The sequence below is a fragment of the Pundamilia nyererei genome, unplaced genomic scaffold (assembly GCF_000239375.1).
Source record: "Pundamilia nyererei isolate P.nyererei 1_Seehausen unplaced genomic scaffold, PunNye1.0 scaffold00177, whole genome shotgun sequence".
Classification (NCBI taxonomy): Eukaryota; Metazoa; Chordata; class Actinopteri; order Cichliformes; family Cichlidae; genus Pundamilia; species Pundamilia nyererei.
In genome coordinates this window covers 387,801-403,307 of record NW_005187578.1, presented here as the reverse complement: position 1 = coordinate 403,307, position 15,507 = coordinate 387,801, and the positions used below count along the sequence as shown (strand labels likewise).

At 42.5% G+C, this 15,507-nt stretch overlaps 1 protein-coding gene across 2 annotated transcripts in view; it reads left to right on the top strand.

The window, feature by feature from the left end:
• adcy8 (adenylate cyclase 8 (brain)) overlaps positions 1-15,507 on the top strand; it is a 120,596-nt gene that overhangs the window by 30,734 nt on the left and 74,355 nt on the right. For both annotated transcript variants that reach the window (XM_005746328.1, XM_005746327.1), the window contains exon 2: positions 13,412-13,561. In XM_005746328.1, coding sequence (XP_005746385.1) covers positions 13,412-13,561 — 150 coding nt within the window. The remainder of the gene's footprint in view (positions 1-13,411; positions 13,562-15,507) is intronic.

Here is a 15,507-nt window from a genome sequence, read left to right as displayed (position 1 = left end):
GCAGCTCGACTTGCGTGATGTGTTTCCAGCTGCGCGTCATGTAGCTGGAGTTGAGTGTTTTAACCGATGCATGAAGCTATACATTTTTAGACATAAGTTGTAATGGCCGCCGTTTTCTTTGTGAGTATTTATTACACGGCGTGCTGCGGGGAGAAGCCTGTTCTAACGTGTGAGTCTAAGGTTTCTTTTTTAGCACCTGACGGCTCTTTTTTGCTTCTCATCCGTAAACACTGCATACTCTTTCACGTGATTCGGTTTAATTTGAAAGGTCTCAACAGGATCTTGAGCTTTATTCTGAAAGGTTTATGTGGAAAATAAACAAGCGGACACGCGATGGTTTTACCGTTGTTGTTGCTAACGGCAGCGCACAAAAACAGGCGCTTGTCCGTCCGTAGTGTGGTTATATTGAATATAAGAGGGAACTTTAAGAAATTAATATAGCCACTACAGTGACCATCAAAACGGTCAAAAAATATTGCCGTAAGCAGTTTATTTTGCGACACCACGAAACAAACGATAGAGTAAAATGATCTGAATCTTGTGCTTCAGTGATACGATCGTGGTGTTATGGGGCTATAACAATGTTTATGGAGGTCTGCAGGAGACTGCTTGTCGGTCCTCCTGTGCTGCTCCATTTACAAAGTCCTGGAGACGCTCCTGCTGTTCTGGCTCATTGTTCTCCTGACTGGTACTTTGGGGGCACGACAAACTCAGACTTTGTAATTCTCTTGCAAAATTTCTGTTGATGATCTTTTGAATCTGTGTCTATTTTAGACAAAGGTAGAAGTTAAAATAAGCAAAGTTTTGGAAACGGATGAAAGTTTTAATAAGCCAACACCGATGATTATAAAACGATTGCTCTGGGAGCTTTTTCGTAGATTGGCTGGAAATCTCCTTGTTTAATTCTGCTAATTACTGAATCTCGTGCTGTGCAAAGCTTGCAGCAGCACCCTTCATCTCTTCAATGATGTTGAAATCAGGTTCTTCGAGTGAGCAGAGGTTTAATTAAACTAAAGCCGCCGTGCCCAGACGTATTTGTATCGCTGGAATAGATGCTGAACGTTTGTCCACTGAACAAATACACAAAGCTGTAGTTTTGTTTTTCTGCAAATTTCTGTGCAAACATCAGATGCCGATGAACTGAGGCCGACCTAAACACGTCATATTTCAGATGTAATATCTTTTGACAGGCCTGTGTTGACTGGAGTATGTTCGTCATGTCTGCAGAGATCTGCGGATCTGAGTTAATCGTTCGCTGTCCTCTTCCACACGTCTGAGCTGCAGAATAAATCCCTTCATTTGGCTGAGGGGTGCTCTCTGCACAGACCGCCGCCGGCTGCAGGGGGTTTAGCTCGGCCGCTCTCAGCCGCCTGCTCCTCTCGCATGTTTTCATACAGCTGTCATCAGATACTAAAAGCAGGTTAAACCGAGGCCTCGACACCTTGTAAATCTGCCTGTGCTGTCGTGACGTCTTCCTCTGGTATCCGTAAGTCTCCACCATGAATGTAAAATGAGAAGGCCAGCTGCTGAGCAGGAATGTAATTGATAGCTCTGAAATATTGATACGGGGTGGGTGTTTGTGTTTCGCCTCGTGGCAGATCTGGCAGTCTGCCCGCTCCCTCGTCTCGTTGGGTTAAACATCAGCGCTTACTGATTATCCTGCTGATGTGACAAGCTCACACGTTCCCACGCTCATCCTCACCTCACTTCTTCCCTCAGCACGTCACAGATGTACATTTTTGTCTCGTTCTCGGCAGCGTGCGTGTCTTTGTTTGGTCTGTTTTTTGATCTTGGGTCATTATAAACTGTCTCTGCAGAGTCATCCATGGATTGCAATAATGCCTGACTCCACTGTAGAAAGAAGGAACGGCATCTTAACAGTTAAGACACAGTTTTTTAGCATTAGCCTTTATCTTCTTGTCTGCTTCTTGTAGTGTTGCTGTGTTATATTTGTGTCGTATGCCAAGAAGCTTAGTAAAAAGACAACAGCACAATTCAGTTCACTTTCATTACATAACGCCTGCTGCCTCAAGGCGCTTTGTTTTGTAGGATAAAGAACATTGTAACAATCTGACGCCCCTTTTAAGCGAGCGCTTGGCGACAGTGGGAAGGAAAAACCAGGACCAGGACCAGGCTCAGGGAGGGGCGGCCTTCTGCCAAGAGAAAACAGCTCGTTTACAGTAACTGTTCATTAAAGTCTTATCAACAAGTGTTAAACCAAACTGAGTGAGGGTGCGAGAGAAGCCGACAGGGATGGCATCATCATCATCACTCACATCACCAAAGAGAAGCTGTTGGTGTCTATGGAGTGAAATGGCTTCAAACTGCTGATCCTTTACTATAGCTGTAGCTTTGCTGCACATCCTCACTTCATCCTAAAATATAAAAAAAAATGGCATTAAAAATAAATAAAAGGAAAAGTAACTACGTTTCACACAGGGCAGGTAAAACCGAAAAAGGACAAGACGAGTCGACACTTATATAGCTTTTGTTGCTCAAACACAACACAGTGATACTAAGGAGGAAAACTGACAGGAAACACAGCATCCACATTTCCATCACTGTCAGCGCTCTTGAACACAAACAGATGAAAACTGCTTCACATGGTGACCATGTGACACCTCCACACTTCTCCTTGGAGCACTGCTGCTAATGCACTGTAGACACAGTTTCTCACACATAGTATTTGTTTTGGCATTTTGTCCCCAAAAGTGAGTTTTGGTCCCCACAAGCATAGCAGCATGGAAGTATAGGAGAGCAGCAGGACAGCCTCACTTGCCATGAACGCTGCAGCCTGCTGTAAGAGGTGAACAGAGGCGTATTGGATCATAATATTTTCCTCGTTCTTTTTCACAGTTTTTCTTGAGGCCTATAAGACTACGAAATTGTCCATCTGTTTTTATATTTGTAAAATTACTCACTGCTTTTCAGTCACAAACACACAGCCAGGGGGAAAGTGAAGGAGAGGAGATCAACTAGAGCAAATGTACAGTTTCATTAAGCTCTCGTTTAAAGTCACAGCAACAGACTGAAATGCACTCCGTCTGTTTTCTCTCTTTTGATGACTCGTAGATTAGTGAAGCTGAACAACACATGCATATTCATTTCCTGAACTCGTGTTGTGTGCACACATGCACGTAGCCTTGCACATCCATATTCCGGGTGCTGGTTTTATACACACACGGACTTGAAAACAGGCAGATTTCCTTGTAGACAATCCTCTTATTTTGGAAGTTCCATCACTTTTATCCAGCTGCCCCCATTCCTTACGGTTTTCCATTTCCCTAAAGCAGGGGTGGGGAACTCCAGGCCTCAAGCGCCGGTGTCCTGCAGGTCTTAGATGTGTTCTTGATCCAGCATTGATTTAAATGGCTAAATTACCTACTCAACATCTCTTGAAGTTCTCCAGAGGTTTTGCCAAAGGTTTCTTCCTGTTAAAAGGGAGCGTTTATAGAAGGTCATATGATTGTTGGGTTTTTCTCTGTATGTATTATTGTAGAGTCTACCTTACAATATAAAGCACCTTGAGGAGACTGTTGTTGTGATGTTTGGTGCTGTATAAAAAACAATTGGATTGAATTCAGGTGTGTTGACCCAGGGTGATATCTAAAGCCTGCAGGACACCGGCCCTTGAGGCCTGGAGTTCACCTCTGCCCTAAAGGCTGACCAGGTCGCTGTCACAGTGTTCCTCAGTGTCTCTCAGCTGGTCCTCCAGGGAGTCTCTTGTCCCAAAGCTGGATGGACTCACTTTAACCAAAGCCAATTCCTGTGCACCACAACGGGTGCAGAGGAGAACGAGGACTGTCGTTGCCAGCTGCGGTCCATGAAGGTAGAGTTTAAGACGATTGGCGGAGAAACAGTTGATTTAAATTGCTCGGTTATTTATTTGCCAGTAAATAAAAGATCACAAATAAAACCACATGGATTTAACTGAAAGGCGAGCTCCCAGATTGGATGCCTGTCACAGACATGAGCGGGCCGGTCAAAGACACAGATATGTGTGTTTATTTGTCACGGTTCACGGTCCTTCTCACGGTTAAATCAAATTGAAGACATTATGTTAATTATTACTAATATTAACCCTGCCTGATTATTTTCCATGTAGCTGTTTATAAGCAGCGCCTCTTCCCGGCCCAGCGCTCCTAATGAGGTCTTGTTAAAAACATCCACATCACTGGCATTTCCCTTTAATGAGTGCACCGGCGGTTTCCATGCTGATGCCCTTTATGGCAAACCGGCGCTGCTCTTTTCCAAAACAACATGGATGCCGCCACAGCTGCCGCAGCTTACGGGGGTTTTAATTTTTGTCTCCGTGGGAGGAGCAGAGGCCTTCGGGGGGGGCCGAGCAAGAAATTGAATCAATGCTGAGAGCGTCCTGGGAGAGATTCACAATAACGCACAGTAACACACCGTAATGCTCTGTGAGATACAGTGATAAGCCTCGGGGGAGAAGACTGGCAGAAGGATGGCGCTGCATGTGTGTGTGTGTCGCTTAACGGAAAAAAGCCTTTGATACTCCTACATGTTTTCAGTTTTTAATGTGAAAGTGCCTACAGGAGGTTTTTTCCACACAGGGTTTCCTGCTGCAGTATTTGAAGCGGAGGCGGGTCGAATCAACTGAATTAATGACGAGAAATTTATACAAGTTTTAGCAAATGCAAGCTTAAAGGCTCCTTTTTCCTTAAATGTGGGAGCGTTGGTTTTCTTGGATGCTTGAGCTTCGTTGTGCAGAATGGTGTGCAGCATGTTAAAGCTGCTGAAGATGGAAAGATTCTAGAAATTTAAGGCGGTTTGTGATGATGATCAGGTGGGAAGTCAGTGCTGGTCAACTTATATAAGCAGAGATTTGGAGACCTGAAGTCAGAAAGCACTGAGGTGGATCTGAATTGAAGCCAGCTTCACATCCTGTGTTCTGTATTGCTTTAATGATAGACTCAGAGTGTCATTTAAAGAATATTAACAAGGTAAATCATAAATGAAGCTGTTATTACGGGGCAGTATATACATGTTCCCTGATACTGAGCGTAGATTTTTAATAGTGATATTAAGGTATTCAAGGACTTTTAAGGAGTCTAAGTTAGGCTACTGTTAACATCAGTTTTTACATATAAAACAAGTTACTAAATCTGTAAAGAAGCCTTCAAAATGGTAAAAAAGTCAGAATAGAACCAGGGGAATATATTTCACCCGTTTCTTTTAGTGCGTTTTCTTTAACTTGTTCTTTGTGCTGGAAGTGAACGAGAACAACAGCTCTCCGTCATGGTGGTGGAGCTGCACGTGTGCTCCTTTTGTGTGACACAGTGCGGTGCTACATTAGCGCCTCCTCCCATCACAGCAACCAGTCCTGAAGTCTTTACTGGTGCAAACCCTGAAGCTTCAGAGTTTGACACTAAACTTTGAAGCTCGTCCAGCACACTCAGACTCTTACTTACTTGCTTACAAAGCTCGAGGCAGCTAGTTAAGAGTACAGTACAATGTTTATGTTGTTACCCCTTAATCCTAAAAGGCTGATGCGAAGTTGTCATCGCCTGCTGGGCTTGGCCGGGCGGGTGAGTGGCTAGTTGGCATGGAGACCCATGTTTATGAATGCACTAACTCAAGAATGGTTTCAAATCGCCGTTACTTTGACATTAAGGTCAAAGGTCAAGATTTCTGATAATCTTGTGAATGTGCTAACTCTGGAATGAGACGATGTAGGAGTTTAGGAGGCTGAGGGGGTACCAGTGGCAGTCACCGGTATATTTGAAATGTATTTTCTGGGAATTTACCATTATTCTTTTAAATGGAGATATTATCTGAATTTCAGGAGCGGGACCACACCTCATTCACGCCCCTTCCAGCCTCAGGCTATATATGCCCTCTTCACCAATACCTGCTGTTCTCATTTTCATGCCCCTCATTAGTACACCTTCATCCCTCATTGCTCATCGTAACTGAGGATGTGGTCCCAGATAGTGACACGTGTTGCTCTGTTTGACCACCGCGTCTCTTACGTTTTAAACAGATCCTTGTTTTAGGTGAAACGTACTTCTGACTGTCCTTCGGGTCTTTTCTGAGCCGCTTTTCCTCTATTTTTGTTCAAGATCAGATTCAGATCAGATCCTTTGCTTTGTTGGATTGAAATTTGATATTGGCGGGGTTGGCAGGGTAATGACCGACTTGGATATTTACATTCACACATTTGTTTGGTCTAGAAAGGTTCAGGGCTGTAGTGCTAATGTGAAAACCACATCAGCCTCAGTTAACTAAATGACAGTAATTATTCAGTGTATATATTATCCAAGGAGGTTAAATGGATGCCAGACATTATTTATTTGGGAATTTACAGTATTCTTCACCACCTCCTCCTTCTGCCAGGCTCTCGTCTCTGTTAACACCAATCCATCCAGATCAATCCAGACGGATGGAGAGGATTTCGGGCAGTTGGGAAAAGCACCCTTATGAAATGTCAACTTGCTCTTTGCAAAGCAACCCTGCTGTGAAAAGCACCAGAAATCAGAAAATCCCCTCTTCATGCTCCATTTTTTCCTCTTGAAATGTGCTCTCACTGCAGCAATTTCACTGCAGAGGAAAACAGCGGCAGAGCACTTCTCTCAGCGACAGAGGACACCGAACTGTCTTTTTGAGGTTTTTATCATCTGTGACACAATTCTGCCTCAAGTGTGGGAGCAAAAGCTCTCAGTCTTTTATTTTTGAAAAAGACAGACAGGCGGGGAGCAATGAAACGGTTTTAAAGCTTTTTGATCACTTTGATTTACAGCGTGCTTTGTGTCAATGAGACTCATCTAAGCTGGAAAGAAACATTTAAATGTGGTGTTGTTCAGATTCCTTTCTCGTTGACCTTCTTCTTCATCTTCCTCTTCTGTCACTGCAACACTTCTTCACTATGTGCATGTATCTGCAGCTCCACATTCAGCACCCTGTGTCTAATATATCCACTATCAGGTGGGGTGCAGTGGGAGGAGCCAAGTGTGGGGTGATCTGTGGCAGAAAGATATCAACAGGAGGGAAAGGGAAAGGCTTAAAGGGTGGTAGTGAGACGTGCTGTGATGTATGGTTTAGAGATGATGGCACTGATAAAAGGACAAGAGGCTGAGCTGCAGATGTCATGATTTTCATTGAGAGTAACCAGAATGGACGAGATTAGACATGAGTACATCAGAGGTAGGGGTGGGCCGGTGGGATAAACGGTATACGGTAGAAATGATATAAATTTGGCCAACGCTAGAGATTTTGACTATACCGTCCTACCGCGATAGCGCATGTTGATGGTGTCATCAAACTGCGCATGTTTTGGTCGAAAGCATGGCAGCGGCTGCAAGCATGGAGCTTACAGGTGGGAGGGAGGAGGAGGTGCTCATAAAGAAGACCGGTGCGACGTCGGTCACATGGACCTGGTTTGGGTTTAAGCAGTCGGATGTTGAGCAGAAAAATATCATCTGCATATTATGCCGGTGTTCTGGGAATCTATCCTACCTCACAAACCATCCTACCCCTTGTTTATGCACGTATGCTGCGCATGCGGGTAACTACAGAGCCCCGCAAGGGACATGGGAGAAAAAAATTACGATGAACTTTTGCGAGATCTCGCAAAAGAAACTCGGAATTCACAAAAGTTGAATTCCAACAATGGTGGCAGCTACTTAGTTGTGATATTACTCTTTCTGGGTCACAAAATAAACTTTTAAGATATTTTGAGGCGTGAATGTAGTTGTATAAACGTCAAATATCTGCTCGGTTTACAAGACATCACATATTTGCAAAAGTGCTGCGACGTTTCCGGAGATCTGACACCCACCATGTCGAAGCTAACGGGAGGTCGAGACCTACTACAGCCGGGAGGAACATCGCTCTCCCGGCACATCGTGCCTCGACCTCCTGGTCGGCTTCGAGCTGGCGGCCTCCGAAGAATGCAGCTAAAAGTTTTGCGAGATCCCGAGTTTGTTTTGCAAGATCTCGCAAAAGTCCATCTTAATTGTTTTTTTTCTCCCATGTCCCTTGTGGGGCTCCGTAGGTAACAAAATCCCCAAATTTAAATCATTTTTTTTACCCATTGTAAATATTTCTTATGGTTATGTTAGGGTTTGTATTAGTCACAAGTCACCGTCAAATTATAATACAGGTAGGACGATTTGCCGAAGTTGGACGGTTTCTCAGACAGTAATAGTGAAGAGAGGATATACAAGTAATTTGTTTTATCACCTTTAAACGGAGCACCTTTTTGGAACATGAGGAAAGCCAAAAACTGCGCTTTCCACAAACACCCATTCAGTTAAATGGAAAGAAAAAAGTGGCCCTGCACACCAGCAGACTGATATTTTCCAAGCCTTTTCCAAAGGCACTGAGAAAACAAATCAGCGGTGGATATCACAAATGCCATTACCTTGTAGTTGTGGTGCCGTTTCTTAGAGTGAAGAAAAGCGGCTTTAACGATATGATTAAGACACTCGATCCATGTTGCGAGGTACCTGGCTGCGAACATTTTAGCTGAACTGAAACGCCCAAAGTAAAATTTATTAAAAAAAAAAAGTTTTGCACAATAAATGTTCTTAAAATTCATTCTGTACTTTTTTGAAGTGTGTTTATTTTTCTGCAATGTATCTGGTATGTGAGGGACAGCTCAGGTTAAATGATTTGGAGTTAAAGTCAGAGAGCCTGAGATGGTTTGGACAATTGCAGAGGAGGGACGGTGGTTATGTTGGACAAAGGACGTGGAGGATGGAGCAGCCAGGCAGGAGGAAGAGAGAAAGACCTCAGAGGAGGTTCGTGGATGTAGTGAAGGAGGACACCGAGGGTTGGAGTGACAGACGAGCATACTGGAGGAAGGGTGAACGTGATGCAGATGGTCCGCTGTGGTCCTAAAGGGAGCTGCCAAAAGAAGAAGAAGATCTGTTAATAAATTAAAGAAGTAAAGGCATCTGTGTTGGTGGACTACACACACTATACATCACATAAACACAAACCTTAGACGACCTCGAGACTGCACAAGAAGCTGGAACCATGCTAACCCTGAAAGGTCGAAGTCATCGCTGATGTTATTGGAATACGTCATTTTGATTATTTTTGAAGAGTCTTTCCAGTCAGGTGACAAAAACAATAATCACTGTGACACACAACAAAGAATCTTTTAATGTCGGGGTCATCCCGATGATGACCTCAGAGGGCTAAAACCTGTATAGACCGTAGACTATAGAAAAATGTGCCTGCATGATGATGACCTCAGTAAACACGTTCCTGATGATTTACATGTACAGCATGTTTCCATAGTCTAAATCATGTTAAAGCAGATCATAAACCAGGCTAAGGCCTTATGGTGGATGTCTGCCAGCCTCTCAGTCCCATCCAGCCCTGATTTAAAACATCAAAAAACAAAAAACCCCAAAAACTAAATGGCAACAGGCCTCGAAACATAATGTCATTTTCTACATACAGTCCATTATTACGTTATCCTGGAGTTCTGGGCCTTGGAGATGTACCACTTTTTCCAGTTGGTAATTTGTCTGAAGATGTTAAAAGGCACAAATCTCATCAACCTGGCTAATAATATTGATTTATGGATCAGCGGTGTTATCAGTATCCTGCAGGTACTCTACATGGTAATCTTTGTGTGAGGAAATAGAAGCCGTCCTGTGTGACCTTTATAGAGATACTGTAGAGGGTAGCAGATGCTCGAGTCCTGTCCAGACTTGCCCGTGACTATAATTACTCCCCATGTACACAAACCCTCTGAGAGTACAACAAATAAACACTGTGTCATCCAACTGAAGTATGATTTAAAAAAAAACCAGTTCAGGTAGAAATCCTTGTCCTGTTTGAAGAGCTGTTTGTGGAAGTCGGGTGAAAGCTGTGAAGGGTTTTCCTCTGTGAGTGTTTTTAATGCTTGCATCATGTGAAGCTCCAGCAGGTAGGAGGAAGCTGGTCAGGCGGCGGTGAAATCCCTCGTGCTGCTCAGGAACACGCTCGTGTTGCTTACTGTTACATCAGCCCGACGTCCGATGCTTTTAACGGGCCGAGCCCTACATCACTTTATGTGCTCACAGCTGATGAAAGCTTTCAGTGTTTATACTGTCATCTTTCACAGAAATTTCAAAGAAGACACTTGAGTTTCGTTTAAATGTTACACAGCTGCTCTCTGGATTCCTTTTTTTAATTTAGACTATATTCAAGTCTGCCTTAACGGTAGATTAATTTGTTCAGCGAGTACGCTTTTTGTTTCCATAGTTAAATAAGTTTTTACAATGAAATTACTTCATAAATCTAAATTACAGTCACGCATAATATGAAATATGAAAATGTACAGTTTTGGCTCCCTTTCCAGTTACAGATTATCACATTTCTGTACTCAGAGTTGCTTTTCATATAAAGACTTACAGTGTTCTGAATTTCTGGATTGCTGTTGGGTGTCAGAGCAGAGTGCTTTAAAGTTTGCATGAATCAATATTTTTGTATCAGGATGGATCAAAGACTTTATGTAATGGATGAGAGTTCAGTTAGAGAAGCACGATCAGTTCTGCAGAACTCGTTAACCTTTCCCATTGAGAGAAGATTAACACAATTTCAAATGATTATTATTAATGCATCTCCTGCCAGTCCAAATCAGTTCTCGCTGCTGCCCCCAAGTGGCCAAAAATGAATAATTAGTGCTTTAAGCTAACGTAGGCTAGCTTAAAGCACTAATTCATTCATAGCCAAATCAAGATACTGACTTATCTTGTTATGTAGCCCTAATAAAACATAGACATAACATAATATTTTACAAATCTTTCATTTGAATATGTATTTATATCTTAAACATATTTTATCCAAACATAGTCATGATGTAATTAATGTACATGTCAGACTGGCTTCATTGGTTTAACCTGCACTTAACCTAAAGCTCTTACAGTTCAGAGCTCAGAGTATTTAAAGTGTTTGAAAGAATACAAACGTCTCTGCGAAAACCTAATTTACTGATACATATTACATGTTTGAGTTTATTCTAATGGAACTATCAGTCCTTAGAAGGTCTTCACAGACGGTGAATAGACATCGGTACATGTGAAGCAGGAGTTTGAATGTTCACTCATTCCAGAATTAATGTTTTGGCACCTTTCTTACCTGCTCAAGTACCAGACAGTCTGATTGCTGTTAAATAGATGTCATAGATCATTAACTTGTACTGGTGGTTGAAAGCTCATTGGTGTAACAGATGATCAGTACCTGTCTGGGCTCACCTGACAAGTGACATATGGTTTAAAACACTAAAGATGAGGCCAATGAAAGTGCCCAGCTCTTAATGGCTGACATCACTGTGGCTGTCACCAACTTTTACAGTAGTGGCTACAGATGAAGAGCGAAAGCTGCGTCTTTAAATTGATTTGTTTTATCAGTAATCATCGAAAGAAATCAGTCTGATTAAAGTTTGATCAGGTCTGATCTTCTAGTGTTGGGGCTAAACATCGGCTTTCTTTTAGAAATATACTGCTGCTCTTGGACAAACTCTTGGACAAATGAGGCTTCTGTAGTTGTTTTTCAAGCCCCATAAAGAAAACCACGTCACACACCACAAAATCTAAAAAGTCATGTGAGCTGCAGCTTCCTTTAGTTTCTCTATTTTGCTTCTGCTCCCTGTAAACAGAAATCATTTGTACACTGTGAGATAAAAGTTGCTTGAATGAGGGATCTCTGACAGACGAGTTATTGTGACTGAAAACTAAACCTGACAGCGCTCCTGCAGTTTTTCTGGACTTCCCCTCACTGATTTGATTTCTTGCCCATGACAGACGTCAGTGTGACGTCAAATCCCTTCAAACTCTCCAGCCTACAAGGCCTTTAAACCATCTCACTGTATGTGCCTCTCTCAGTTTATAACTGCATGAAGTCTCGATGCTGCTCCTGGGTCACATCCAGCTCTAATGGTAAAAATAAGTGACAGACTGTGTAACATATCACCACAAACATAAAGGGAGTTTGTGACAGTTTGCAGCACCGTCACGACTCTTCAGATTACACCACGGGGACTGCAGCGAGCAAACAATCCTTTCATCGTGTCACATCACCTCAGGCCATCATATTTTATTGAGTACTGTGTATGCATCTTAAAGTACTCTGAGGTCATGGCGTCCTCTGTACAGCTCTTCATATAACTTTTTGCTAAAGTGATTTATTTAAAAAAAAAATGCATTTCAGATAAAGCTGTAAAATGCGTCTCAAAAAGAAAAATATGGACCTGCTGCAAAAAGTTGGCAAGAAAAAAAATCAAATAAGGTGCAAAAAAAGGGAAGTGAGCACAAGATAACCAAGTGGAGAAAAAGACACGGAACAGAAAAACCATAGAAAACCAACTCGATGCGACAGGGACGTCACAGTGTTACTGCTTTACTTAAAGCTTTGATCTGAATTCATTTCATTGAGTTTGTCAGTTTCCATGCAGTTCCACGTGTTAGCCTTCAGTACCTGTGGACTCGTCAGGCTACGGTGGCACATTTGTAAAGGACCATTTTGTTCTGTGTGAAAATAATCTCATGTGACTTCCAGTGTGATGCCGGTAGGACCCCCTCCCCGATCGCACAGCTGGAGATCAGCAGGGTTCCTCTGTTGAATGTCGGCCTCCACCCAACTCTCTCTCTCTCTCTCTCTCTCTCTCTCTCGTCTATATATTTCTAGTTATTGTTACAATTAAAAAAATTAAATGGCAGATACCAATGTGCACAACTTCCTTTCAGTGATTTCTTTAGTCACAGTAATTAAAAGTCCCACGTGGCTAAATGTAACCGATCTACTGTGAGACGCATCAATGATGTCGTCACTTATTTCTACAGTCATACACTTTATTTATACTTGGCAGCCGACAGGTCTCGTTTATGAAACGTCCTCACTAATATTGGGATTGAAGTTTCTCCAGGAAAAACTTTTAATGATAAAGTTCTTCTAGTTGTTATTAAGGATTAGATTTTCTCGTTGCAATCTTTTTAAATTTGCTTTTGAGCCTCTTATTTTTTAGATGAATAGGGCAAAAAACTAAAGATTTTCCTCAACGTTGTTGTGTTGAATACAAAGATAATCGATATAAGATGATAGTTTGTATTTTGTGTTACAAACTGCTTTAAAGTCTGTTGTGATTTTTGACTTTTTGTTGCCTGATATTTGTTTTGCTCTGATTTGAAAAGATGCTCTTTTTTCTCTTTGATAAATGCTTGATGAAGATCTTACAAATTGAAATGTTTCTTTTCATAAATATTTTTAGAATTAAATATTTAGTTGGAGAAAAATTTTGTGCAGATGTTTCCCCCTTTTCAGCCTAATTAATAAAGACATAAAATTGCCTCAGAATATTTGTAAATATAAACAAAGAAGCTTTGAATGTTGGTTCTTGCACTCCAAAATGTGTCAACAAGCAAATCTCCTAATCCTCTCTTTTTGTGTGTTCTAGATAGCAGCTCAGGCTGTGTTGTTCATGTGCATGAACACTGCTGGGATATTCATCAGTTACCTGTCTGACCGCGCTCAGCGTCAGGCCTTCCTCGAGACGCGGCGCTGCATCGAAGCTCGGCTGCGACTCGAGACAGAGAACCAGAGACAGGTGAGCCGCAGACAAGTTTTTGTTGCTTCCTGCAACTTTTCAAGCTTCGGATGATTTGTTAGTCACTGTCTGTGTTGTGTTCCTTTTAATACATTTGCAGCAGTTAAATTTTTCTGTGTGTTTTCACAAGACACTTAAAGAATGAAAGCAAGTTTAGGATGCGTGTTCAGAGCCAGGTTTGAAGATTTGTGTGAGTGCTAGCAGCAGGGACAGCTGTTTGCACTCCTTTAGTATCACCACCAGGTCAAAATGCTTGCTTTACAATCTGGATGGACTGGAACACAGTTTGGCTCAGATATTCAGGACACCCAGGATTAAACTCAGGCTGTTTGCTCAGTTTAACGACCTCTGAACTCCTGCATGTCCTCCTGAATCGTCTCTGATGTCTTCCTCTTTCTGTCCTGCCCTGCAGCTCCATTGTCGGTATGCTTTGCCCAAGATATCCACTATCCCTCATCTGCACATGTCCAAACCATCTCAGTCTCGGCTCTCTGACTTCATTTCCAAACTGCTCAAACTGTCCCTCTGCTGTACTCATTTCTACTCCCGCGTCTCCGGCCTTTGCTCGAGCTGATGCACACCATCACCACATCAGACAAATTCTGAATCTGTGGTTGAAGTATTGGAAGTGTTGAGAATCCATCATGGTGGTTTATATGCATTCTAAATGTGAGCAAATCGTACCTCAATACCGTCAACATGCTAGCACTTGCTATTGTGTGCATGGCTAGCATGCTAAATGCTCCTTGTAGACTTGTTTAAGTGCTGTTTGCTCAGTGAGAGTTCATACGCCGCTGCTGAAACTATTTCAGGTTGACCCCTGTTTGAACTCCAGTGAGAGATATTGGGCAGTGACCTCTAAATGACCTTCACAAACCACTGGTGCACCACAGCAGCAACGGAATCCTCTAATTTACAGCAGAATGATGTGTGAAGTGCACATTTTCACCCTCTGCTGCTTGATGCTGAAGCTCAGCGTGAGGCGACTTTAAAAAAAGAACCAAAACAAATTATGGATTTTAGCTAACAGGACCGAGTGTTAGCAGCACCGCTAACGAGTCCTCTGAGAGCAGAAAAACATGGACGCTGCATTGATTCAATGCTGTCACACATACTGTGTCTCTGTGCATGCAGCCCCTGCTCCACACACACTTAACACGCAATCTAATAAGACAACACACGCGCTGTGAGTCAGACAAACAGAAGGCACGCACACATAAGCAAACACACACACACACACACACACACAGTGGCAGATAGTGTTGTGTATGCGCTGGAGTGGACAGTGAAGCTCTGAGAAGCCACAGAAAGCTTTTACAGTGGTCATGTTTCCTGGAAGGCTCTGGGCTGGCTGTAATGGAGTAAGCAGGGCCCCGCCCCTGAAAAGAACAGTGTAATGACATCCAATCAGGCTCTGTTATTTCTGTTAATGTGTTCCAGGAACATAGTGGCACATTTCTGGTTACAGCATCTCTCCAGAATACTGTAGGGTCTTCATTATAGCGCTCTTTGAGGCGACTGCTGTTGTGATTTGGTGCTATATAAATAAACCTGAATCGAACTGAACTGAAGATTGGATCATACTGCTGCAAGCAGAAAACCAATATCTATATTTTTAGATAACTCACAAACTTCCTGTTGTTGATCAGTAAACAGTGAACACCGCATAAGGTTTTGAGTTTAGAAGGATTCGTTTTGAATTTTAGGTTACCTTTGGATTAGGGTTCTGTTATCGTTTCCTGTCGCTTCCCTTGTCATTTGTTACGTCAGCGTTGTAGTGTCTGTGCCTTAGCGCTTTGTAAACACTTTCTGGACTTTGTGATTTTCTGGACTTAAAGAATCATTATTCTTTAAGCATTGAGAATGCTTAATGTTCATTCTTGTTTCCTGAGTCTTGCATTAGGGTTCACAAATGTTTAAGACACGCAGATGGTGTTTGCTGACTG